General features: G+C 31.5%; 3 protein-coding genes across 54 annotated transcripts in view; all 3 read right to left on the minus strand.

Moving 5' to 3' along the window:
* Positions 1 to 3,724, minus strand: part of LOC126717105 (disease resistance protein RUN1-like) — a 188,773-nt gene extending 185,049 nt beyond the window's left edge. For 41 of the 42 annotated variants that reach the window (XM_050418399.1, XM_050418395.1, XM_050418391.1 and 38 more), the window contains exons 1-2: positions 2,867 to 3,724; positions 114 to 1,215 (exon numbers count right to left, since the gene is read on the minus strand). In XM_050418399.1, the coding sequence (XP_050274356.1) occupies positions 114 to 1,215; positions 2,867 to 3,357 (1,593 nt within the window). In that variant the 5' untranslated portion in view covers positions 3,358 to 3,724. The remainder of the gene's footprint in view (positions 1 to 113; positions 1,216 to 2,866) is intronic. The other variant, XM_050418426.1, reaches the window with a different exon arrangement.
* A 617-nt stretch (positions 3,725 to 4,341) lies between these two features.
* On the minus strand, positions 4,342 to 13,127 carry LOC126717113 (uncharacterized). 11 transcript variants are annotated; one of them, XM_050418451.1, is made up of 13 exons: positions 12,972 to 13,127; positions 10,742 to 11,082; positions 10,508 to 10,658; positions 9,384 to 9,718; positions 9,161 to 9,232; positions 8,199 to 8,560; positions 7,977 to 8,127; positions 7,269 to 7,603; positions 7,059 to 7,191; positions 6,371 to 6,708; positions 6,146 to 6,296; positions 5,327 to 5,682; positions 4,342 to 5,045 (listed from the first exon to the last, which is right to left on the minus strand). In XM_050418451.1, exons 4-13 carry the CDS (start codon positions 9,436 to 9,438, stop codon positions 4,518 to 4,520), a joined length of 2,481 nt encoding a protein of 826 aa, XP_050274408.1. In that variant the 5' UTR covers positions 9,439 to 9,718; positions 10,508 to 10,658; positions 10,742 to 11,082; positions 12,972 to 13,127; the 3' UTR covers positions 4,342 to 4,517. The 11 variants fall into 11 exon arrangements, with proteins under 11 accessions (XP_050274408.1, XP_050274412.1, XP_050274413.1 ...); XM_050418455.1 differs by lacking the exon at positions 12,972 to 13,127 and having other exon boundaries at positions 7,977 to 8,109; positions 10,742 to 12,801; XM_050418456.1 differs by lacking the exon at positions 12,972 to 13,127 and having other exon boundaries at positions 8,199 to 8,539; positions 10,742 to 12,800.
* On the minus strand, positions 10,470 to 11,074 carry LOC126719271 (L10-interacting MYB domain-containing protein-like). The gene is made up of 2 exons (XM_050421843.1): positions 10,742 to 11,074; positions 10,470 to 10,658 (listed from the first exon to the last, which is right to left on the minus strand). Exons 1-2 carry the CDS (start codon positions 11,072 to 11,074, stop codon positions 10,470 to 10,472), a joined length of 522 nt encoding a protein of 173 aa, XP_050277800.1.
* Positions 13,128 to 27,869: the final 14,742 nt, after the last annotated feature.

Below are 27,869 nucleotides of genomic sequence, written 5' to 3' on the forward strand. Positions count from 1 at the left end.
TTAAACAAGAACTAAACTAATAAACTTAAATTTTCTTCAACATTTAAAAGGAAAATAATCACTACATTTGCCATTTGAAAAAAAAAAAAAAAATGAACCAAGATAATGCATACCGTATTTTGTGTTAGTACTTTATGAACATCCTCATAACACCATAGCCTACTACGCTCTCCAGGCATTCGTGGTGATTCCCGTCGAATAATGTCCCTACCCATTTGTTGTAGCAAGTCATGCATCAACAATCTATCATATTGATCAACAGATATTAGACTCTTATCCATAAGTTTTTGAATTCCATAAATTGGATGTAAATCGCAAGCATTCAATATATCCATGACATACTCCTTAAAAAATCCCTTAAAGAAGCATGCAATATCAAGGAAAATATCTTTTTCAGTTTCATCCAATCCTTCATAACTTATTTCGAGTATTTTTTGAACTTCTTTATTAGGAATTCTTTCATACTTATCTACTACACTTCTCCACTGAGGTTTAGTTCTTCCATTTAAATCAGCACCCATTATTACTAGAGCTAATGGGAGTCCCCTGGCATATTGTATAACTCTATTTGCAAGTTCCAAATAATCTTCTTTAGGTTTGTTGCTTTGGAAGGCATGCATACTAAGGAGTTCCAGAGCTTCATCTTGATCTAATTCCTTAACCTCATAGGTTGAACAACATTTTCCAAGAGTAGCTAACAAGTGTTTATCTCTTGTTGTTATAATGATTTTGCTTCCAGAAGCAAACCAATTGCATCTTCCAAGCAAATTTTCTATTTGGATCCATTCATCAACATTATCAAGAACTAAAAGGATCCTCATAAATGAAAGTCTTTCCTTTATCATATTGACACCTTTAGATTTGCTACCCACCTTTAAATTTCTATCCCTTAAGATCTCAAGAAGAAGTGTCTCTTGTAGTTCGATTACACCAGCATCTGTCCCCAATCTTTCTCTTAAATTTTCCAGATAACAAAATCCATCAAAATGATCACAAATTCTATTGAAAATAGCTTTTGCGATTGTTGTCTTACCTATTCCACCAGAGCCATAGATACCTATTATATGACCATCATTTGACTCAATATCTGAAAGTATGGTCTTTACACGATAATTTATCCCAACTGGGTATCGTGCGACAAATAACGGTGTGCGATTTAATTTAAAATTTGAGATCTCTTCAACAATTCCTTGGATAAATTCAAACTCACTGCAACTGTCATTCACAAAACATGAAAACAATATACGATTTAGATTTTTATCATATATACACACACGCAATTTACAAAAAGAAAATAGAAATATGAAAATGAACTAAATTTAAGTGTTCGGCTTGTGAATTAAATTTGAATAATTATCAAATACAGTAAGTGGCATGTACAAATTCATAAATCTATAACAATCATTATGTTAGCATATATATAATATATATATATATATATATATATATATATTCGTTTTAGGGTTCTAGACATAGTTGTCATGACGTATTGAGCATCCAATCATCAAGGTGGTATGGTAGTTCATTGGTTCAACCATTAGATGATTGACTCAACCATTGTACTAATGATAAATTTATTTTAAATATGAACAAATAAAAATAAATAAAAAGAAAAAAAGAAGATAAACTATAAAAAGATGAACTTACATTCAATTTAAACATAAATATGTAGGAATTACATAGATTGAAATTATTAGGATATTATTGTTCATATATTGAATTTACATATGTTTATATAAATAATGACTAAATAATAAGTTACTTGAATTGATCATTTGACTACTCATTTCAAAGTTTAAAAGAGAAAGACTTAAAAAAGACCATAAATAAAAGTGCATAATTGAAGGAAAGTATAGTTATTAATTTGATATAATAGAAAATTAACATTAAAGACTAAACGATTTGAATAAAACCATGTGGTTCAGTATTTTTTTTTTTTTTTAAACCATCAATTTTCATGATTTAATTAGCTTTTTGGTTGTGAAACTAATGTTTCTGTCATAACATCCAGATTTTCATATTGTTTACCAATTTGACGGTTCAACCATTGTTTGACTCTCAAAAAAAAAAACCATTGTTTCAGTACGATTATGATAACTGTACATTTAGCATAAAGTTGCAATGAAAATCTTTTTCTTTTTTTTTGATCATGAGTTGCAATGAAAATCTAGTTACAAATAATTGAAACTTGTTACAACTTACAACTCATTTTTAATACTAGAACTACTACCACGCACCCTTGGCGCGATAGTTACTCACGCACCCTTGGCGCGATAGTTACTCTACAAGTTTTAATTGCTAGTGGGGTGTGGGGAGTAAGGGCCGGGGTTCAAGTTTCTAGGAGGGAGCTTCACACACATATACACTTTTTTTTTTTTTTTTTTTTTTTTTTGGGTATGAGACACATATACATTTCTTAAATTAGGTTAAAGTAGAATTTCTATCTTGTAAAAAAAAAAAAAAATATATATATATATATATATATATATAAAAGACTAGAATTAAATTTTTAAGGATATTTTTGGGAAATGTTTTTTAAATAAATAATATGTGGGAGTAACTCCTATTTACTTGGTAAGGTAATTTTTTTATTTTATTTTTTAAATCTTTCTAATTCTACATTGCCTACTAACTTCTATAGTAGTGCTTTCTCAACCCCAAAAAAAAAAAAAAAAAAAAAAAAAAAAAAAAAAAAAAAAAAAAAACCTTCTATAGTAGTGGATATGAAGAAAAATAATCATTCATAATTTGGCCAAAAAACTAACACTGATAAATTAGTGATAATTGTTGTTTAGTAATAAAATTACTTATCATAACAAACCAGTGAAACTCATAAAAAGTACAATAGTTGTCATTAAATACATACCTACGCTGGTAATGCCAACCAGATATATTTGCAGCTTCAAATAAAGCTTCCCTCCAGCTCTGTACCTTGTCATCCTTTAATTTTTCTTCATGTTTAGATAGTGCTTCTCCAAACTTTCCTTTTTGGTTACGAACTTCTGATGGATCTATGTTGTAAAAAATCGGTAGCACTAATTGGTCTTTTTCCTTACACTCAACAATCTTGGCAAGTTCATCCAAGCACCATTTGGAGGATGCATAGTTTTCAGAGAATACAATTATTGAAATCCTTGAACTTTCAATGACTTTGAGAAGTCCAACAGAAATTTTTTCTCCCCTTTGAAGGTTATTATCAATAAAGGTGTTAATACCCCGTTGACACAAAGCATTATACAAATGACCTACAAAACCAAGACGGGTATCTTCACCTCTGAAACTCAAGAAGACATCAAATTTCTTGGGTTGGTGGGTGAAAGAAAAAGATGAGGCTTCTTTGCAGGTCACAAGAGCCATCAAGATTTATGAGCAAACAGCTGTAAAGATCTGAAAGGAGGAGAAAGAAAATTATGAAGGGATTGCAATATAACTCAGGAAAGTGAAAGACAAATTAGGAAGAGGGTGAATGCAAGCAAGAGGATCCTTTAAAGGTGGCTTGCTTTCGGTGTGTCCAGCAACTCTTTGAACTTTAAAGTCCCATATTGATGCTTTTTACATTGCTTTTGGTGTGACTCTCTGAACTTTCCAAGAACCACAGATGCTTTTTTTATTGCAATATCATGCGAGTTTCCGTGTGAAACCTAAAATAAATCTTGGAACTTTCTATGCAACATACTGGTCACTGTGGTCAAACAAAATGGTAATTTCCTATCTTATTAGTCATTCGAAAGTGAGATGTGATAAACAAATGGTAATAAAAGTAGGTAGCCATCTTCCATGCAATTTAACAAAGTTCAAAGAGAGGTCCACACGTTTTTGACTTTCTGGAAAAGTAGCTATCTCTTGTCCACGCGTTTCTCATTTTCCTACAAATTGCCCCCCTTTTTCCATGACACTGATTGCGTAAAGAAGAGAGAAGGGAAGGGAAATATTAAACTTTCCTTTGTTTGGTTATTCGGAGAGGAGAAAAATGAGAAAGTGAATAAAGTATAATCCACTCAGCACAATAATTTTTTATCAAGACTCTCACTCAAAAAGGGAAAGGGGACGTGTGAAAAGTCCATTAAAAGATTTAGTGCATATAGATTTATTGTATATCAATATGCTAGCTAAATTGCAAAAATCCTTTCACTTGTAGATAAAATTTTATGCCCTATCATGGACAGAAATAAGTCCATTTACTGTCATATATGCATTAAAAGATATAAACATGCAACACATGTTAAAGCTCAATCTATTTTTGTTTTGGGAAAAATATAGATTGAGAATGTATTTTTCATCAACAGTCAAGGCAATCAACCATAAATCCAGCTACAATCAACCATCACCATGCGCAGGACCTCCCAGCAAAAGCAAATTCAATTCCCTTTTTTTTTTTTCACATTTCAATAAGGAAACCATACAGGAAATTGCATTGAAAAATGCCTTTACATTAATATAGGATCTGATTTACATTGAAAAACTCCCCAATAAAAAAGTACCAAAATTATATCTGACATTAACAAGAAAAATAGATGCTACCGTCGAAGCTTTTTCAATAACCACTTCCTCCGTGCTGTGACATCCATGGCCACGAACATCTTGGCCTTTCTCTCATCTTCTAAAAGTTCACAAGCCTCCAAGAAGATCTCATCATCCATGTCAGGAACGGTTTGAAGTGCTGCAACTATACATTCTATTGAGCTGTAGTCTTTGTCTTCCTCAGTACCCAAATATGTTTTTACTACACATGGCTTCCCCTCAACTGCCTCTTGTGTCTCTTTCTTGATGATTCTCCTAACCTTTTGGATACATGCTGAGGTTGACAAAGGAGCAGATTTTCGCTTTCTTTTCTGATGAGATATTTCAAACTCAGTAGCTGGAGATAGCATCTCTCCAATTATATCGTCAATCCCCATCCCCAGGGTGTTGGTGTTGGTGTTGATCTCCATTTTTACGTCGAAATAACTTGATCTACTATGCTGACTTTCATTACCATAAATCAAGCACAAATTACAATAATCACCCAAGATCTTATCTCTGTATGTAACTGCATCTGGATGATCCTGCAAAATGCCATTTTTAAATAAAAGCTTATCAAAATTATACAGTTCAATGTTCAACTATCAATAAGATTATGTTCTGCACCCTACGTTACACACCAACATATGGTTTACTTCATGAAGACTGTTTATCATTTCATCAAGCGGGAGAGAAAGAAAGAATGTTTGTGCGTGCATATGTTTACCATACTGTGGCATGCTCAGTGCACTTTAGTGATAACCAAGGGAAACAAAAAGAGATAACCCTTTATCCTAGCAACATTACAAATAAGAAAAAATAGCACCTTGATATAAGCTTCCCAAACATCATCATCAGCTATCATTGTTTGGCGAATTCCATCCCAAGCAAAGCCATTATGATTGAGGATATCTGTTATGTCCATATACTCTTTCCTCAAGCTCCAATACCGATCTTCTAGTACATCTTTGTCACAAAGGAATCCAAATTTTTTACTAAATGATGCATTCATCCAGGTCCAAGCTTGAGCATTGTATTTACAACCAATCTTATTCCCTCTGTGCAACTGTTCTAACAGAAGGACAATAAAATAACGGTCCATTTCCCTTGTCCAATTTATCCTCAGAGGATCATTATTAGCAGGGGACTGGTAATCCTCTTCACCTACAACTTTAAAAATAACTGTCATTACATGAGAGGATTTATTCTGGAGGCATACAGTACCAAAAAAAAAGTAATTAATAATAATGTTGTTTCATACTGTTTGACAAAATTAATAGCTTCAAACATTACTTGAAATGGACAAATTTCAGTTCTTTTGTATCAAACTTTCAGGAAAACTGAGTCAAGTTGTCGTATTAGCATCAAATTAAAACTTCCTTTTTGCATGGATAGTAACAAATTAATACTTATTGCAACAACAAAGTTGACAATTTATTTATGGTAATTATACTAGCAAATGGACAACTATTGCACCTGTAAATTAAACATGCTAGTGCAGTTTTCAGATGGTCCTCCTCTAATATCACACTTGTAGTTCAAACATTTTCTGAGAATTTCTTAACTGATTGTACCAATCTTGTCTACCTAAAGGTAATATTGCAATAAGAGAGAGAGAGAGAGAGAGAGAGAGAGAGAGAGAGACCAATATTTACTCCCAGCTCATAGTCCTCAGCATCCATAGAGTGACCAGAGTAATTTTGCCTTTGCTCAGTGTTGTCATTTCCATATATCAAAAACAAATCATTGACATTTGGGAGAGCTCTATTGCGGTATGTTCTTGCATCAGGATGTACCTACAGAAATTATCTATAAGCTGTTGGGACCAAAAAGAATATTTATGTAATGGAAATTCAGAAGAAAATATCACCTTAACATAAGCTTCCCAGACATCATCTTCAGCACGTATCATCTCTTGCATTTCATTCCAAGAAAAACCACTCTGGTCAAGTAGAGTTTTCATATCATTGAACCGCTTCCTCAAATTCATAAAACGACTTTTTAGGACATCTTTGTCATGCTGAGACCCAAATTGTGCACTAAACTTTGCGATCATATCACTCCAGGCTAGCTTGTTGAATTTTTGATCAACCATACTTCCATTGCGAACTTGCTCTAACATTAGATCAATAAAATATCGGTCCATCGATGGTGTCCAATCAGTTCTTTGGTGATAGCTATTGTTAAGTCTGGCACCTTCGGAAAATTCTAAAATAACGTAAATATGGGGAAAGGTAATCTTTATTTGCTCGTTAAAAAAAAAAAAAAAAAAAAAAAAAAATCTTATTTTGACTTCAATGATCACTATGTTTCATGTTAAAGAGGGAGTAGGGACTTTTTCTCTTTCTGTTTTTTTCCCTTGGTTCAATAAAGCATTTAAACATATCTTGACAAAATGCTATAGCAATCAATGCAATATGAAATAGCACAGGTATATATATCCAGACACATTGAACACATATATCTAATTGCTCATTGACTATAGACCAAATACTTGAAGATGGAAAAAATAGGCAAATGCTGAGATTGCTTATATGCTTGTCGAACCAAAATCTCACCAAAACCGTTACATCCTAGATCTTGACACGCTTGATTACACTGTTCATCAGAAGCTGGATTTCCATAAATCAAGCACAAATCATTATAATTTGGCATCGGCACGATTCGGTATGGTTTTGCATCTGGGTGTTCCTACATAAACAAAGTCTTAGCCAATAGCTATGTATACTCAAACTGACATTTAAGACTAAAATAAGTTGACAAAGCACCTTCACATATGCATCCCAAACATCATCAAAAGCTGTGACCATTTGCTGTGTTTCATCCCATGAAAATCGTCTCTGTTCAAGAAGATTTTTCATATCAAAGTACAGCTTTTCCAAACTTCTATAATGACTTTTCAGAAAATCTTTGTCATGTTGTGGTGAGAATCGTTCCTTGAACAACATAAACATATCTATCCATGCTTGATTGTTGAAAGTGTAATCAATCTTCTTCCCCTTATGCACTTCCTCTAGCATTACATCTATGAGATAACGGTCCATTGAAGGTGTCCAATCTGTTGTCGAACAACCACTGTTTGCATAGCATTGGATATCCTCCCCTATTACAAACCAAAGATTTTGTTAATTCATGCAATAAGAAATATGTATTTCAAAGATGATAAGTCCAATGAGACAACTTATACATCATTTTTTTTAATTAAATGCTGGGTTAACACTCGTTTTAGACAAAGTTAGATAGATCAGCATTGTCAACCCCAGTCAACAACCATTTAGAAATATTTAGAATGATAACTGCATGGGTTCTGGTACATCAGAATTAGGATAGCAATGAAAGAAAAGGAAATAATGCAACCGAAAGGAGACTGATATAGTAGGTTAAGAACAAAACAAAGAAAATAAGACAATAAATAAGCAGATAATAACTTCCTTAAATTATTTGGGAAGCTCTTGCTGCTGAAACAAGAAACCTACCAATTCTCAAATCTGGTTCTTCAATGTCTAGATCTGCATTGCACGTTGAAATGCTATATCTTCCATTACAAACTTCTTCACCATATATAACACATAATTTGTGATAGCTGGGAACAGATTTATTTCTATACAACTGAGCATCAGGATGCACCTGCATATTTTATACATAAGCCACATAATAAAACTACAAATATCTAAAGGATACAAGAATGAGTAATTCACCTTGGTATAAGAATCCCAGACATAGTCCTCAGCAGTTACCATTTCTCCTGTTTCATCCCAAGAAAACCCACTCTGATCAAGAAGAACCCTGATATCATTATATTGTCCCCTTAAATGTTTGTATCTATTCCTCAGACCATCTTTGTCATGGTGAGATCCAAATTTTGCATTGAACAGTCTAACCATTTCAATCCATGCCTCGGCCACAAATCCATGACCAATTTTATTCCCTCTAAGCACCTGGTCTTGTAACAATTCAATAAGGTAACGATCCATTGTTGATGTCCAATTTGTTCTCCGACATTCACTATCAGAAGAGGTACAGCCCTCCTTTTCTTCAGCTACAGGATAGGTAAAACTGACTGATTTATGAGGATAATAGACAACTTCTCATTCATCAAAACGTGTCAGACTTTTAAACATAAATTAAACTAGAAGAACATTATACTTGCCATTAATTGACAAACAGTAATTCATATACTTCAACATCATTGGATAGCAATAAGATGGGGTACAGACAATATCCACAGCCAGTAAATCTGTCCTAACCCTAAGAGAAAATTTAAACACATTATTAAAATAAATTAAAATCTCATGGATCTTAAAGAACTGGGCATGCCTACAGGCACATAATGAAAAAACTAGAACCTATAAATCAAATTTCCATTTAAGGAATGCAAACATGAGAAAAAAATAACTGCTGTACAGTATACGAATCTCTCCAATTAAACATATCTGATCAAATTCCATTTTGTGAAGCTTAAAGACCTACTGGACACCCGAATATTAACCAAGTCTTAATTGTGATTATCAATAAATCCCAAGTGGCATGTATAAAGACGAAACAATATTTTTTATTTTGATAAGTAAACAGAATTATACTAATAAATTGGAGAGGAGTGTCCTCAAGAATACAGGTTCCCTCTAAAGGTCCTCCTTTTAATACAAGAAATGAACCTCACCTGCCTTGATCTGTATGATATCATCTTCAAAGTTTCTCCCTTGCAATAAATGACTGCAATGTCCATTGCTTACTGCATTTCCAAATATCAATTTCAAATCGCAATAGTTTAGCAAGGTCTTCCTACAATACAAATGCGCATCTGGGTGTGCCTACATCAGCAATTGTACGCATGAAATACAGTAAAAATGAATACCAATAACCAAATATATATGATAGTGTACCTGATGTAATTATCCCATAGATAATCATCTGCTGATATCTTTTGTTGAATTTCATCCCAAGAAAATCCCTTCACCTCAAGTAGACTCTTCACATCAATATAATATTTCAATAATTTCTTAAAACGGTGTTTTAAGAAACTCTTTCCATATTTAGAGCCAAATTTTCCATTGAACAAGGTAAGCATATCATTCCATGCTTGTTTCTTTATTACAGATCTTATTGCCTTTTTTAAGTTGGTCCAGCAAAAGCTTGACAAAATATCGGTCCATGGCTGGTGTCCAATCTATTTTTGAATGCTCTTTACTTGCCAGTACAAGGCTATTCATTGCAACACCTAATCAGTAAAAGTAGTTTTTATTCATCAAAAATAGATTATACTTCTCGAAATACTTATTACTATAAGCTAACATAGAACATATGTAATTTCAATCAATCTTGCTGCACCCAATTCCTAGCTATCAAATGAAGTAAGATATGCAAATTCCCAAAAAATAAACCATCAGGACCAGTTCAGTCAAGTGTTCACACAAAGCCAAGAACAATGTTCTCATTTCTCTGCAACATTTTTTTCTCTTTTCCGTGGATGGGAATAAAGGTGGTTGTTTCTCCCATAATACAGACAGGTTTGCAAAACAACAGCAACTACAAGTCTTATAATTAGGTACTACTTAGGTCATAATTGGCTAAGCTCAGAATCAGCAGTAACCACAATTCTGATTGGGAATAAAGGTGCTTGTGGAAAGCATACCATGGTTGACTGCCAAATGATTGGCTAAAAGAGAGATTGCAGTGTACAAATTTCAAAGATCGTAGAAGGCCATTATTACTTCAAAATTTATTTAATTCTAAGGGGCATAGAGTCCCATCTATCTCTGGATAGACTCATGAGAAAAAGGGGGAGGGGGTTGCTGCTTATGGCCCTTTCTTGTTTTATGCATACTCTCTAGAATAAAATGGTAGTAATAATAAATAATAAAGAATTAGATAGTATAATCAAATCAATCACAATGAAAAATGGTAATTTAAGCAAAAAAAACCCAATAGCATACATTCCAATGCCAATGCCAATGCCAATGGCATATGCATCATTTCTGCTGATCCATGACAGGATATAAAAACACACCAGTATTCACTCCTTGAATGTCATCATCAAAGTCTATATCACGACTTGATAAGCTGTATCTTCCATCTGCTGTTGTATGTGCATATATCAAGCACAAATCATTGAAGTTCATCAAGGCTTTGTTTCTATAAAACTGTGCCTCTGGGTGAGCCTGCATGTGTATAATGTCAAGTCACCACTCACTATGACACCAAAGGTGTAGATCAAATCAAAACATTAACAAAACTAATGCACCTTGATGTAAGCATCCCAAACATGATGACTGGCAACCACCATTTGTTTAGTATCATCCCATGAAAATCCATTCTGATCAAGTAGACTCTTTACATCATTGAATTGAGTCCATAAATTGGTGTAATGACTTTTCAAGACCTTTTCATCATATGGGGATCCAAAATAGGCATTGAACATGGTCAGCATATCAGTCCATGCTTGTTTGTTGAAAGTATGGCCCATCCTATTCCCCCTATGCACCTGATCTAATAAAAGATCAATAAAATAACACTCCATTGCTGGTGTCCAGTTTGTCCTTGTCCGATCGCTACATGTAGGCATTTGGGTGCCCATTTCTTCCCCTACAACATTGAGACTATCATTCTAGTGATAGAGTCCTTTTACATGCTATGCTTCCAATACATAAACAATAAGTCAACCTAGTCCTTAGCTGTAGAGGTGGAAAATTCAAATTCACCAGAAATATCTGAAACCCATAAATAAGATTGCATACCTGTTTCAATTCGTTTAACAACTCAAACTCAAACTAGTGATCACTGAGGCTAACACACTGATTAAACCAATGTTTAGGATCCTCCGGCGTTCTTAGGCAAACTTCATCATGTAATTCCTAAAATCTTATCTATTTGTTCTGAATTGAGTGGATTGCTTATGGCACATCATCAATAATTTAAATAGATACCAAAATGGTGATAGTCAATACTTTCTTAAAATTTACATCATAAAATCTAATCTACTCATTTAAAAATGAATGTAAAATATTTTGGGAACTCTATAATTGCAAAATAAAAATTCGAACCCAAATCAGCTATCAAAATGAAGATAATAAAGAGATACTACCGTAAAATTCCAGCTCAAATTATACATACTAACACCTCGTTTAATTCCCAAGAAAACTGATAGAAAATGAAAGAGGGGGAAAATATTCAATTATATCTGGTACACAAAAGGATGAGTTAAGCCAAAATTCCAATACAAGTATGTCAAAGGTCTGCACACTGTTTCAACATGCTTAACTCTTTCAAAAATCAAGAGTACATTTTAAATGAGTGATGCTACAAATTTTACAACATAAGTCTTACAAATGGATATGTCACCTTTTAAACACACACACACAAAAAGTTGAAAAATTCATTTATTACGTTGTTGTGGCACTAAACACATTCATTATCGTGTCCATTTGCAAGCCTTTATAGTAAATTTAGCAGTAGCTTTAGTGTTTTCCCAATTTAAATACTACTTAGTTGATTAAATGAAAAAAATACACTAAAAACACACTAATCCAAGCTAATATTCAAAACACTAAACCCTCTCTCACATTTGGTTTCGAATATCAATTTCAAATATATTATAGGGTAAATTTCATTAACTTACCCTGAGGTTTGAGTTAATGTCAACCAGGTCCAAGACATTTCAAAACTGACCAATTTGGTGCCTAAACAATAAACATTGTTAGGTTCATTAGTCATTTTTCTCTTCTCTCTTAGGGACCAAATTGGTTAGTTTGAAATGTCTTGGACCTGTTTAGTATTAGCCCAAACCTTAGGGTGGGTTAATGTAATTCACACTATATTATAAGACTACAATTTAGAACTCCAATTAGTCTATCAAATAAGCAAATACACCGAAAACGTACCAATCCAAAATTGCAAGATTACATCTAATTACAACTTAAAATCCTAATTAGTTCAATCAAATAAAGAGATTAACTAAAATTCTAACACTAACCCTCTCTAGCATGTAAAAAATCACAACACTACAACTCTAATTAGCCGATCAAATGAAGCAGATACACCCAGAATATACTAATCCAAGCTACAATTCTAACATTGGCCCTCTGTTTGGTAGCCAAGAAAACCAAAACGAAAACAAAAGGATTTTTTTAAAATATAATTTTACACCAAAAAAAAAAAATTTAGAGATTCCATTAACAAAATTGGTGAACTGTTTCGTTTACCTACTGCTAGATTAAAATTTTCGAATTCCGATTCTAAAAATAAATAAATAAATAAATCCAGAATAAGTGAAGCTATTTAGAGAACTAGACGAATAGTATAACGAAGATGAAATAAAAATTTCAGATTCAAGTTTTTTTTTTTTTTTTTTTTTTCATTTCCTACTGTTTCTCAGTAACCAAACAGAACATAAGCTAATTCCATACTTTTATTATGTAACATATATGTGCGTGTGTGTTGATATGGAGAGATAGATAGAGATTAGGGTTTGGTACCTTTGATTTGTGGAAAGAAATCGCACAGAGAGAGAGAGAGAGAGAGAGAGAGTGAAGAAGCAAAACTTCGAGGTGTGACTTGTTAGAATGGATTTACGAAGAACACTGTGGCGGCTGTTTGGATGTTTTGACAGACATACTCCTCTCCGTGGATAGCTATATCCTGCACCTGTTCAATGATATATTAGTACTCTAGGAAAGGATGTGTCATATGTGTGAGAGTGGTCCACAGGTTGTTGTTGTTTTTTTGTTTTTTTTTTTTTTAACTAGTTAAAAGAAAAACTCTTCAAACTCTTTTTTTTTAATGTGAATTTTGAAAATTTGACCTTTAGATTGTATGTTCTTTATATTATTAACATATAAATTTTGAAATTTAAAATTTTTATTTTCTTGAAATTTTGCAAGCATGGGAAAATAATAAGAACATATAATCTAATAATTAGATTTTCAAAATTCACATTTAATATATATATATATATATATATATATATATATATATAGAAGAAGTTTGAAGAGTTTCAAACTTTTTCCATTATCTTTTGAGTCACATTTAAGATTTATAAAAAAATTTTATTTCACAATACATGCTGCAAAATGGAGAATAGTAATATATATATTTGAAAAAATTTTGCAACAAACTTGGTAGTAGTTTAAGGCCTTGTTTAGGAGGAAAGAATGGAATGGAACGGAAAAGAATAAAAAGAATAATTTTAGAATATTTTTTTCTTCCCTTATTTGGGAATTTTTTACTAAAACTTCCAAAATGCCCCTATATATTCAATTCTTTATTTTAAAATAAGGGTCTAATAGTAATATTGTCATAAAATGATTACATTACATTCTCTTCATGTTACTCCCAAATAAGATTACTTACATTTCATTCATTTCCATTCCTTTATTTTAAAACATCCAACCAAGGTTACTTAATTCCATTCCATTCGATTCTTTTTCATTCTTTTCCCTTACTTAAATACATTTCATTCCATTCTATTCCTTTCCATTCCCTTATGATCATTACATTTCATTCCCTTATGAACTCCCAAACGAAGCCTAAGCTTACTACTCCACTCAATATCTTTTTATTAGATGCGAATTTTGATAAATCCATATTTGGATTATATTTTCTTTTTATATTCTCTATGTTTACAAAATTTTTAGAAGATCAAAAATCAATAACTATGTTATCAATCAAATATTTAAATTTCAAATTTTTGTAATCTAAAATTATACATAAAATATAAATTTATAGATTGAATAGAGAATAAAATCTTATTGACATGAAATTTTATGTGTGTTAAGAATATTAAGAACTTGCAATTTAACGGTTAGATTTTTGAAATATATTACCATGTTAATTTTTTAAATAGGAGTTGTAATCTTAAACTACAACCAAGTTTGTAGCCAAACACTTTGTTCATACATATATATCTCGTGCATGAGATTTTTTTTATTTTTTTTATAGTCTTATTATCAATTGTAAATCAATATGTCCTTAGATAAAGTATATTACACTTTTTAATTAAATTTAATGCAACTAGGTGATGGAAAATTTGAATTTAATTAAGGAAGTTAGTATATTGCATTTGAACCTAAGAATGTGTATTTAAATTTTGTCCATATAGTAAGTTTAAAATGGCTCCTCTTATAAAGAAAACGATTTTTCTTAGCAGTTGGCATTGGCCAATGCATTATGTTTTACAAAAAATATTTTATACAATAATACTATAGCCTTCTGAGAGGTTAAGGCAGGAGGAATCCGCTTGGAAGAATATTGACATTGTCCTATGTTTGTAAATATTTTATGAATTCCTTTTAGTTAAAAAGAAAGTTTGGCTATAGACTTGATTGTAATTTAAGATTACAACTCCTCCTTATCAAAAACAAAAAAGATTATAACTCCTACTTTAAAAATTAACATGATTACTGTGGGAGGGACGAACCTCTCCCCAAGAAGGAATTATCTGCTTTGGGTTCAGGAGCGACCCTCACGGATTTGTTCAGTCCCACATCGAGGAGAGACGCCTCCCACCCTTGCCTTATAAGCATTAAGCCTAAGGAAGATTGTACCAATCATGTGTAGGACCTTCGTGATCGAGACCTAGAAGCATACCCCTTATCAAGGGCTACTCTTCCAACTTCTGGTACATAGGCATAGACAGATCCATCCATTAAAGTAAGGGTAGATGCTTCATAAGTTGATAAGTTTGAGCACCAGCTTACCTTCGTTGGGTTCCTTCTATCTGTTTAAGCACCACCCACACCACCGGGCCTTCTTGTACCCTTGAATCCACAAGTACCATTGCGAACCAAGGTCCATAATATGAAAACAAAAATGAGTACGGGGAAAAGGATCAAAACCAAATTAAGGAAATTTTAGATTTCCAACTTCATGACAAGATCTCGAAGAAGGAGAACGAAATAAGAAGGGTCCTTGAAGGGCTGATCGAGGGCAAGATTCTCAAAAGGAAATTATCTAGCTCAGATTTCGATTTTCGCAACCTAGACCAGTTTGTGGGGGAGGTCATCGGCAAGCATGCACCAAACTTTGCTCCGAATGATCCACTTCAAAAGAAACATAAATATATTTCCTGGCTGTTAACGCAACTGGTACACATGATTGGTACACCCCTTCTTAGGCTCAATGTTTATAAGGCAAGGGTGGAAGGCGTCTCTCCCCAATGTGGGATTGAACAAATCCGTGAGGGTCACTCCTGAACCTAAAGCAGACAATTCCTTCTTGGGGAGAGGTTCGTCCCTCCCACAATTACATATATGAAAATTTAGCCATTAGAATACATGTTCTTTATGTTTTTAATACATGTAAAATATTTTCATGTTAATTGGATTTTATTTACTATTTGATTTATAAACTTTTTTTTGAATAATTTTAGACTACAAAAATTTGAAATTTAAACATTTAATTGATGACATAATTTTTTATTTTTGATCTTTTGTAAATTTTGCAAATATGGAGGATATAAGAAGAAAATGTAATCTAACGGTAGATTTATCAAAATTTGCATCTAATAAAAATATAACAAAATTTGCTACAATCTTAGTTATAGCCTACTAGCCTCTAAGCACGCACTCACGCGCGTGCTTAGAGGCTCTTCTATTTTTTAGGTAAAGGTTAATTTAGAATATTTATTATAATTTGGGATTGCTACATTTTCCAATCACAAAAAAAAAAAAAAAAAAAAACCTAGGGGTGTGATGAAAAATTATTTCACCACACATAATACTTTTTCCTCAAGCTCCAATACTGATCTTCTAGTACATCTTTGTCACAAAGGAATCCAAATTTTTTACTAAACTAGTTGTAGACCCGCGTGTTGTGCATGATAATTTTTTAGATAAAATACTATTTTAGTCCCTAAACTTTATAAAGAGTTAAAAAAAAATAGTTTTATCATATTTTTCTTAGTCTTGTCTATAATGTTTTTTACCATTATCATATATTTATTGGTTGATGATTTGCATAACATAGACATTATATAAGAGATAGAACTATTCATTAACTTTTTTTAAGTCATGGTGAATGAAGATTATGATTTTATATATATATATATATATATATATATATATAATTTCCCAAGTTAGAGTTTGATTAGTTTTAAGTTTAAATTTTTTATTATTGATTTAATTAAGTGAATGTAATGGTTGATTTTATTGCACTATAAAGTTTTCAATGTCCTCTGTATAGCCATCTCTATTTTATTTCTTACTCCTCTTGACCACCTTTTTATTTTCCAAATAATGGTTATTAATTGAAGTTTGATTTCATTTCTTTTTTTTCTTCCTTCATTTATTCTTTATTACTTTGTATGTTCCTAGCTAGTTATAAATTTTATTATTATCAATAAGAAATAGATATCATAGATTGCTTTTTTTTTTTTTTTTTTTTTGAGAATCTATCATAGATTGCTTAAATAGTTATAGATGTAGTTATGTTAATGGTTCGTCAAAAGTTTTTTTTTTTTTTCTTTCTGAATTTTCAAGGAAATATGAAAGGAATTTCTCTAGTTTGGTCTCAATCAATTAAGATATTCATAATATATTAACGGAAGCAATAATGAGCCTTAAATTTTTTTTAATGTATGAAGTGGTTAGGTTAGTGGTATGTCAAAGGTTTTATAAAAAAAATTTAAAAATAACTCCAAGGAAATGTAAAAGGCCTTTTTTTGAAAAAAGAAATTGTGACCTTTTGAATTGTAGAAATATGATTGTTTTAATTACCTTGTTTATAGATTTTATTATTAAGTTATAAACATCTAAATTAAAGTAGATGAATGTATAAATGCAAAATTATATGTAAAGTTACAATCACACAAGATAAATATGTATAGATTTTTTTTTTTTTTTTTTATTCATGAATCATTGTTTCATTGTTTACTTATAAATATCTAAATTAAAGTTTTTTTTGAAAAAAAAAATCTAATTAAAATAGATGAATATGTAAAGATAAAATTATAAGAAAATTTAAAACTACCCAAGATGAACATTTAACCACTAGTAGATGTATGTTTTTTGAAGACTAAAAGTATACACAATTGCTTTAGTTGGAACTATATAACTATACAAATATTGTTGCGAGTGGTTCCATCATTTGCAAATTATCAAGTTTGGTGGCCTTACAAAACAGATATTTCATTTTGCAAAAAACTTTACATGAACTCCTACTTCATGACAACCTTTTTTTTTTTTTTTTTGCCGAACAACTTAAAAATATTAAGACTTAAATTAACACATGAGGTAGTTGTAAAACACGTCGGTGATATGAAAAATAGAAAGATTTAAATATTAAAAAACATTTTTACTAGATTGTAATATAAAACATTTTTTTCTTATTTTATGTAACTTTTCCCATAAGATCAATATTGTTGGTGTAGGGTCAATTTTTGGGGCCCAGGTCTAGTAGGTAGGTGATTCTGGCCCAAGGAACCCTAGACAATAAATTTGCAGAGAGCGGGTTACAGAACTAGGCCCTAACGAAGTGAATGTTAGTTAACTTTGGGCCATGCAACGATTGAACGTAAGAATATCTCCTTCATGTCCACTGAATACCCGGTCCGAGGAGACGTGTGGGTGCACTTTTGTTCCAGATCAAAGGCTTTGGTATTTCTCTCTCTCTTCTGTTCTTTCTTTTCTTTTTTCCCCCTCCCTTCTTCATGGGGACTCCCTTCTCTTATATAGCTTCCTTAAAGTCATCAGAGCCTTACACTTGTTGGTCATCTGGACCTTCACTTGAGTGTCCGTCCCATCGAACATCTCCCCTACCTTTCTGTGAGTTGTAGTGGCCAAGGTAACACTGTTCGCCTGTCCTCTCCACATTAATGTGGCCAGAAAAGTAGCTTCCCTGCATTTAATGCGGCAGCTGTAATCTCTCCCTTGACATCCTATACTCTCCCCCTTCTCCCGGGCTTGTGAGGCTCGTCATTGCTACCAATATTCGTTGGAGTGATTCCTTATTGTTGGTAGGGTGCATGTTTGGTCCATATTTGGCACGTCCAAGGAGACATTCCTCCTCGGACCACCTTTTAAATAAGTTTGAGCTCATAAGAGTTGGGCCGGAAGTCCTCTTGGCGCCCCACTTTCTCCTCGGACGCGGCTGGACTCTGTATGGGGCCCAAGGCCCATTGTTTGATTTGGGAACTTTACCCCTACAGTTGGCATCCTTGAAAGATGATACATAATATTTTTGAGAAGAAGAAGAAGAAGTAGAAACGATGCTAACATATAATATAAAACTATTAAGTTTGTGTGATTTAAATTTGTGGTTAAAAAAGTATTAATGTATCTATGATAAAAGTTTTTTTTATCTAAATGATATATAGTAGTTCATTTTTTTTTAGACTTGACTAAAAAAGTTCATTCTCAATAGCCTTTGAAGTCTACAAATTGCTCATTCTATGGGCCTAGACACCTTCAAAGGGTGCTATCTAAATTATAAATTATATGCCCTTTATCACACAAATATTTTGATTCCCCAAATGTACAGTAAAGGAAAGCAAGTTTGTGTCTAGCCATTTTTTTGATTTGTGCTGCATAATTTAATAGTATGAAGGATGTGACTAGATTTAAATGTTGAATAAAATAAGATGAGATGAAAAAAGAGTAAAAATAATATATATAGCAATAAACATCAAATTATCTAAGTCATTCTATGTAATATAATAACATTATATTATTATATACTATATGTATAATGTAGTAGGATAATATTTAATCAAAGAGAATATAAAAGATAACAACTTAAAACACAAAACTAAATTGCATCAACCCAAGTAGAATTCTAATTAACACAAAAATTCATCAACCTAAAGAATTGATGCAATAAAAAAAAAATCAAACAAAAAATGAAAAACAAATTGAGAGAGAGAGAGAGAGAGAAATAACATTTTTTGTGTGGGAAAACTATGTACAAAATGAAAAAGAAAATGTCAAATTTATAGTAAGATGTTGAGAATAAGAAGAGTCAAATAAAGGAAGATAAAAAGGTAGAGAAATAATGATATTAAGGTAGAAAGTAGTAGGGAAATGAAAAGGTAAAAGGGAGGGAGAGTTTTGGAAAATTAATAATAAAAATAATAATTAAAAGATATTTTAATTTTTAAATAATGGAGTTTTTAAATCACCTTAAATAAGAAAATGTTTAAAAAATATATATAAGAAAAATTGGAAACAAAAAATGATGACGTGACTGTGCTAATGTGGCCTAAATAGAGTATAACAATATCAAACGCTACGCTTCAGCTTTTAGTAATATATAGAATATAGATAACGCATTCATCTAGGTCCAAGCTTGAGCATTGTATATGTACGACCAATCTTATTCCCTCTGTGCAACTGTTCTAACATAAGGTCAATAAAATAACGGTCCATTTCCCTTGTCCAAAGGATCATTTTCAGCAGGGGACTGGTAATCATCTTCACCTACAACTTTAAAAATAACTGTCATTACACGAGAGGATTTATTCTGGAGGCATACAGTACCATAAAAAAAATAAAAATAATAACGTTGTTTCATACTGTTTGACAAAATTAATAGCTTCAAACATTACTTGAAATGGGCAAAATTCAGTTCTTTTGTATAAAACTTTCAGGAACACCGAATCAAGTAGTTGTATTAGCATCAAATCAAAACTTCCTTTTTGCTTGGTTAGCGAAAAATTAATACTTACTAATAACACAAAAGTTGACAACTTATTTATATTAATTATACTAGCAAATGGACAACTACTGCACCTGTAAATAAAACATGCTATAGTGCAGTTTTGAGATGGTCCTCCTCTAATATCACTCGTGTAGTTCAAACATTTTCTGAGAAGTCCTTAACTGATTGTACCAATCTTGTCTACCTAAAGGTAATATTGCAAAGAGAGAGAGAGAGAGAATCCAATATTTACTCGCAGCTCACAGTCCTCAGCATCCATAGAGTGACCAGAGTAATTTTGTCTTTGATCAGTGTAGACAACGATACTTCCATTGCGAACTTGCTCTAACATTAGATCAATAAAATATCGGTCCATCGATGGTGTCCAATCAATTCTTTGGTTATAGCTATTGTTAAGTCTGGCACCTTCAGAAAATTCTAAAATAACGTAAATATGGGAAAAAGTAATCTTTATTTGCTTATTTAAAATAAAATAAAAAATCTTCTTTTGACTTCAAATATCACTATGTTTCATATTAAAGAGGGAGTAGGGACTCGTTCTCTCTGTTTTTTTTCCCATGGTTCAAGAAAGGATCAAACATATTCTGACTTTCCCATGGTTCAAGAAAGCATTAAACATATTCCGACTGATTTAAGACAAAATTTTCAAATTAATTTATGTAATTTGTTATTTTTGATATTTTTATGTAATTTCGTTATTTTAGGTTTAGGGCATTTATTTCTTATTTTTTAGGTGCTTTTAATGTATTTTAGGTCAAATTTGGTTCTTGTTATGGTTAGATATTAATTAGTATTTATTTTAAAATATATTTTCTTGTCTATCAAGTTTTACAGAGCCCTTAAATAGGCCCCTAAATCTGTAAACGTTTTTTCAGAGATTATTATCAATAAAATAAAGATGTTTTGTCAATTTCTTTTTTTGGTGAATTTTAGTTTATCACCTTGTGGATTCGAGGTTTATTACCAGAAACAAACAGTTTAGTTTCTGTCCATCAAAGAGAGTATCGTGTGTTCTTTCTTCAGACTTCCGCAACTTTAGTTTGTATTAGAGCCTTGACATGCCTTGGTTTGATGACTAACCGACGAGACGGTGACCAACACAACAACAACATCAACAGCATAGTCCTCACTAGGTCTAAGTTCCTCAAGTTGCGTGAAGAGCTAGACTCGTGATAAGAATCACCAATTTCGTAAAAAGATTGCTACTTTTCTTGCTAGGAAATCATCACACAACAACAATGATTAGGGACGGAGTCAGGACTTTGAGTTAAGGGAGGCGACTTTGACCTCTAGCTCAATGGCTTCTTAGCCGCTAAGTTTTTTTTTTTTTTTTTTTTTTTTTAATGAGTTTTTGATGTGTGCACTTGCTTGGTTAATTGGACTTAATTTTTTTTAGTTTTGCGATAGGTGATTTTTGTTGTTGCACAAATGTTTTTGGGCTAGTATATGTTGTTTTAAATTTTAGATCTATAAATTTTTTAATGGCCTTTAAAATGAGGAAAGTGCTAGAGGTATATTGTTGATATAGTGAGTGATTATTTGTAAGTAAAAAACTGATGTAAGTGATAGGCTTAGATGCGAACCAATAAGAATTTGTACTCATCAGTATATAAAAATGTTGTAGATAAGTTTATAACTGTAACATTACTCTAAAAAGAATCAAAGATATTGCTAAAAGGGCAAAATATAATTTTATAGAACAAAATTGCTAAATTTAATATATATATATATACTAATATATATTTTTTTTAAAATTTAAGGGGCCTCCATCCCTGACAATGATCATGTTAGAGATATATATTAGACATATATTAGCCCAATATAATAGGCTCAAGCCCAGTCCTACTTGTACTAGTAGTCTAGGGTTTAGTTGTCTATATATATACATGTTAGGGTTCATTGTAACATAGGTTATTGTACTACACTCTTATACAATAAAAATGTAGCCCTTAAGAGATTCCTCCGTAGATGTAGGCTGTCAAGGTTGAACCACGTAACCCTCGTGTTCTCAGTGTTCCTATTCTATGCTTCCTCTTCCACATCCACTCTAGCATATACAACATGGTATAACACATCACGTTACTAATAATATATTTAACAGATCAATATATTGAAGACACATTCCTAACTACAAGAAAATTACATTCTTTGATGGAGATAAGTGTAAGTCGGATTTTATTGACTGGCTTCTTGATTTGGAAGAGTATTTTAATTTTTGGAATACTTGTAATGAAAAAAAAGTGCGGTTTGCATCTAATAAATTGGACAATGAAGCAGAGGAATGGTGAGAAGACATTCAAATCAATAAAAAGTGGTGATGTAAGCATCCAATATGCTCTTGGCAAAGAATGAAAAGGGTGTTAATTGATTTATGGTTTCCTAATGACTATTATAATATACTAGATTGTACAAGTGTTGATTATAAAGAAGTAATTTTTTCAAAAATAATAATATTAATCACATACCACTAACATTATGTTTGTCAATTAAGTTTGACGTTATAATTAGATAAAGTTTCAATTGTTTTTGTTAAGGCCATTGTATATGAACGTCATATATATATATATATTTTGTAAGGACACAAAAATCTGGCAGCCTAGACTCACTTAGAATAGTGAAATTTGTGCTATCTAGTTAGGCCCAAACCAATAAATATTTGTAAAGAGAGTGGGGTAAAGCAAGTTGGGCTTAGCCCAAGGATTCAAACAGAGAAGGAATGAACAAAAGCCAAAGATTAAGTATATAAATGGTTCTTTACAATCTCACCCGAGGACGATATTCTTGCACAAGGATGTACACTCTTCTCTCTCTCTCTCTCTCTCTCTCTCTCTCTCTCTCTCTCTATATATATATATATATATATATATATATTCTTGTTCTAATCTCTTTTTCTTGATTTTTCTGGGATCCCCTCGCTCATCTGGAGTCCTCTTTCTTTATATATTCCCCAACTAATTGCTCCTAGCCCTCTATCTACAATCCCTCAAACTCTCTTTAGGACACTTGTCCTTTTAAACTTTTGTTGAAGGTGGTAGAAGGAGATGCGAGGAGATGCTTATTTGTGAATTCTATTGGTTAGGTCACTTCCTCATTAATGTAGCTGATAAAGCAGTTGCCAATCATTTAATATGGAGGTAGTAGGTGAGCTTTCACTATAAACTTCCTTCACCTACCTTGACTCTCACTGAACACCATCCTCTCCATTTGGCCTTCCAAGAAGTATTTTGTCCCCTCTCCTCCTATCCTCGGGCAAGTCCCCTTCTCGAGCTTAGAATGCTTTTATAATGATAGTCACAGCTTGTATCCTTCCTCGGTCCTCGAGTCCCCCCCCCCCCCCCCCCAAACACACACACACACACACATATATATATTTGAATGGTGTTATCTAAAAAAGTTAAAGAAGTATTTTTTTTTCAAAAATAATATTATCAATCACATACCACTCGTTTCTCAAGAAAAAAAAAGAAAAACATTATGTTTGTCAATTGAGTTTGACTTGTGCATTGTAAAGTCCAAAACAAACAAGTAAACCAACCATGTCTTAATATTATTTGTTTTATTCCAACAAAAATTAAATTAAATTAAAAATAAGTTGACCTGCAAAAAATTGGTTGCGTAACCTGCCAAACCATTTTTACTTTAGGTCAAATAATTTGGGTTTGGGTTGGGTTGGGTTGGCAGGTCCCAACCTGTTTTTCCAAGTCTAACAATACTGCAAATTACATGTGTTTTTATGTAAGGGTTTTTTAAAAATTGATGTTTACTATATGAAGCAAAACACTACCCAAAAAAAAAAAAAAAATCTATAGTTTTTATTTTTTATTATTCAATTGTTACGAAAGTTGCAAGTGGAGTAGGTATTCAAACGTTGGATATTCTTATAAGGTAGATCACTCAATGCCTCTTAACTACAAGGTTCTTGAAATATTTTTCAAAATTGAATGTATAAAATATATATTAAGTATTTCATGTATTATATACTTTTACAAGAATACTTCAACTAAAAAAAAAACTTAACTTCTTCTAAAAAAAAAACCGTAACTTAACTTTAATACTTTTATCAACGGCTCATTCATATTATATATATATATATATATATATATATATATATATGTGTGTGTGTGTTTGTATTATATTTTAAATAAAAAATATTTTAAATTATAGTAATACGAGAAAATAATACTTTTTGTTATTTTGCCTTTTTGTTTGCTATGTATTTGAATGGAGGAATATATGAAATATAATCTTCTTTATTTTTCTTTTCTTTTTGTATAAAAATATCAGTTTCTTTATTAACTGCTATATATTTTTCCTGAAAACACAACTAAAATTTGGAAAAAAAATTAAATAAGCTACTAAAAGAAATAATTTAACATATATATTAGCAATAAAAATAACACACACAAAACAGTGATAGTTGGGTTGTTATTTAACCCTAAAAGAACAAAATTTTGCAACAAACTTAGTTGGATAGGCTTTAAACTACTATAAGAAGTTGGCATGTTTACTTGTCATGTGTATAATGCATATGACTCACTTAACCCAACTATATAACATGACTCACTTAACCCAACTATATAACATGATCACTCACTAAGAGCATCCACATTGGTGGAGGCAAAAATTTAGCAATTTAACATCATAAAAAATCATTTTATCTATTTTATCACTTCACTTTACAAAATACCCAATATCAGTGGTTTTATTTTAGTATTCAATACAATAAAATAATATTAACAACACAATAAAATAATATATCTACTACAATAAACAATAACCACTACTGCTAACACAATAAAATATTATATCTTTTAATAAAAAAACTTTTTTTTTCTTTTTTTTTTTTACCTTCTTAGCTACAATGATGGTTGTGCACTGTAGCACAACAGCTAAATGATATGGCTCCACCAATGCACTAGCTTTTTGTGCCACTTATGTTAAATCTAGTTGCTAAATTTAGCATTTTAACTATATGCCTCCACCAATACAAATGCTCTAAGAGAGAGTCATTATCATTGCACTTGAAAACTACACATTGAATATTTTATAGTACATACTTTGAAGCCTAAAGGTCCAACCAAGTTTGTAGTTAAATTTTGTCCAACTTAAAATTAGTGGTCATAGCAAGCACTATGACTCATAAAAAGTATAGGTGATGTTTTTAAATAAAAGACAAAGTATGACTCCAAACATTTTGAATCCTTGAACTCCAACCATCAATAGGAAGTTGATATTAATCATTGTCATGTGCATCGCACATGAGTCACCTAACTTAACAAATTTAGAAAGCTATGTGCAAAATGAGACACATGTCATCTTCCCATTGATGGTTGGAGCCTAAAGTTCCAAACATATTTGAAGCCAAACATTTTCCTTAAATACATACCTATGATTGTAGTGCCAGCCAGATACACCTTTGCACCTTCTTGTCATCCTTAAATTTTTCTTCATGTTTAGCTAGTGCTTCCCCAAAATTTCCCTTTCAATTAGGAACTTCTTGTCATAGAAAATTGGCCGCACTAATTGGTCATACTTCTTACACTCAACAATCTTGGCGAGCTCATCCAAACACCAAGTGGATGATACATAGTTTTTAGATAATACAATTATTGAAATCATTGACCTCTTAATAGTTTTGAGAAGTTCAGTGGAAATTTGTTCTCCCTTGGGGTGATTATCATCAATGAAAGTGTGAATACCTCGCTAAGTCAAAGCGTTATACAAATGGCTTATGAAACCAAGGTGGGTATCTTCACCTCTAAAACTCAAGAAGACATCAAAGTTCTTGGGCCGGTGAGTGAAAGTAGAAGATGAGGCTTCATTTTAGGTCACAAGAGCCATTGAAGTTAACGAGCATATGGTCGAGAAGAACTAAAAGGAGGAGAAACCGAGAAAGAAAGATAGACGTGGATGAAAGTGGATGTGCAAATTAAATGATTCCTGGAACTAAATTATATATAACCTTTTAAAGGACTTTTCAAATTTTCAAGATGCCGTTGACCAGAATATAATTGCAATTTTCTTGTAACTTCTAAGGGAAATCCTAACGGATGCTCTTAGGGCATTGATTAATAATCCATTTAAAGAAAAATTTTATGGGAAAAGAAAAAAAATTAATATTTTGACAATTTTTTTCATTTCCCATCAAAGTCATGTCAAAATTTTTCTAAAATGGATTGTTAACTATTGCCCTAAGGGCACTCATTAATATGACCCAACTTCTAAATATTCCTTACACATTATTTTCATGTCAGTTTGGATGAGGAAAGTCAATGCTCACATAATTCCTAGTATAAATGGATATGTAATAAACTTGTAAATGAGATGGATTTGAATGACTTTTTAATATTGGCAAAAATATTATTTTGGTTCATACAATTTGGAGCTCATAGTCATTTTGGTTTTGACATTTTAGTAGTAGTCAATTTGATACATGTTATTTTCAACTTGTAGTTAATTTAGTCTTTATCGTTAACTTACTAACGAAAAATGCTTACAGATTGCACAGTTGGCATACTTGAAGCTTATACATGGCTAATGGATTGTTATATTGACATACTTGAAGATTATGTGGCTTATAAAATGATATTTTAAAAGCCACCTCAGCATTTTAATATATTAAAAAAGCCACATCAAAAAAAAAAAAAAAAAAAAACCTCTAAAAACTAAAAAATCTGGCTGAAAATAAATGAATAAAAAAGAAAAACTCAAAATTTCCTATCATAATTTCTTGCTATCCAAACACACAAACAAATAAACAAAGAGAAATAGGCTCGCCAAAATCACATTAAAAAATGAAATGAATTAAAACCTCAACAAAAACCTCAACAATACTTTTTCATGCAATACCCACACAATCCAGCACTAAAATGAAATGAATTAATAAAAAAAATTATTAAATTTTATTTTATAAGCCATGTAAGCTTTAAATATGCCAACTGTACATGCATTCTGATAGCACACTAAAATAATGGTATGGAGCAAATTTATGAATGACCCTAAAATGTAGGGGCTTAAATGTTATTTTTCCCTTCAAACTTTCTAATGGCCGTTGATCTTAATAAATATAAACTGCAACTTCCAAGTAGCTTTTTAATATTCCTCACGCATTATCAAATAATAATAATAATAAACCGTTGACCTTGTTGTGATTATCTGTGAAAGAAAAGAATGATGCTTTGAGAATGGTAGTATATATAACTAGTCACTAACCCGTGCGATGCACGGGAAAACATTGAAAATAAGATTTTAAAAAGAAAATTTTATTAATTTTAGTTTATATCAAATATTTATTTATGGTAGTTTAAAATATTATTTCAAATCTTCATTTCATTTTATTTTAGTTGGAATAACTTATATAATTAAATGAAATGCTTATAAATAAGAGATGACATTAATAATATACTATATATAGTTAGTGATTATTCAAGATATCATTCAAATATGACAATTTTTTGGTTCTAAAAAAAGAACAATATTAATGCATTTAAACACAAAATACTATATTGTCCAATAGATATTACAACTTTAAAACTAAAACATGAGTAGTGATTTTTAATGGATTGGGGTAATAGCACAACTTTTAATAGAAAAAAAAATTGATTAAAAATTTTTTGGAGTATCACTATATTAAAAATGCCGAAAGGAAGCAAGAAATTCCACTGAAAAATGCTACAAATACATTTGGTTTTTTTTTTTTTTCAATGAGCAGGTACATTACTGTT

Source organism: Quercus robur, chromosome 3 (assembly GCF_932294415.1).
Source record: "Quercus robur chromosome 3, dhQueRobu3.1, whole genome shotgun sequence".
NCBI lineage: Eukaryota > Viridiplantae > Streptophyta > Magnoliopsida > Fagales > Fagaceae > Quercus > Quercus robur.

What these genes read in the sequence shown, in the direction of transcription:
- LOC126719271 (XM_050421843.1), bottom strand. Translation starts at nt 11,074, where the DNA reads ATGGGCACCCAAATGCCTACATGTAGCGATCGGACAAGGACAAACTGG. An exon ending in TTTGGGATGCTTACATCAAG is followed by an intron (nt 10,659 to 10,741) that starts GTGCATTAGTTT and finishes ATACACATGCAG; the next exon opens with GCTCACCCAGAGGCACAGTT.
- LOC126717113 (XM_050418451.1), bottom strand. Translation starts at nt 9,438, where the DNA reads ATGAAATTCAACAAAAGATATCAGCAGATGATTATCTATGGGATAATT. An exon ending in CTATGGGATAATTACATCAG is followed by an intron (nt 9,233 to 9,383) that starts GTACACTATCAT and finishes TTGGAAATGCAG; the next exon opens with TAAGCAATGGACATTGCAGT. An exon ending in TCTGGGAAGCTTATGTTAAG is followed by an intron (nt 6,297 to 6,370) that starts GTGATATTTTCT and finishes TAATTTCTGTAG; the next exon opens with GTACATCCTGATGCAAGAAC.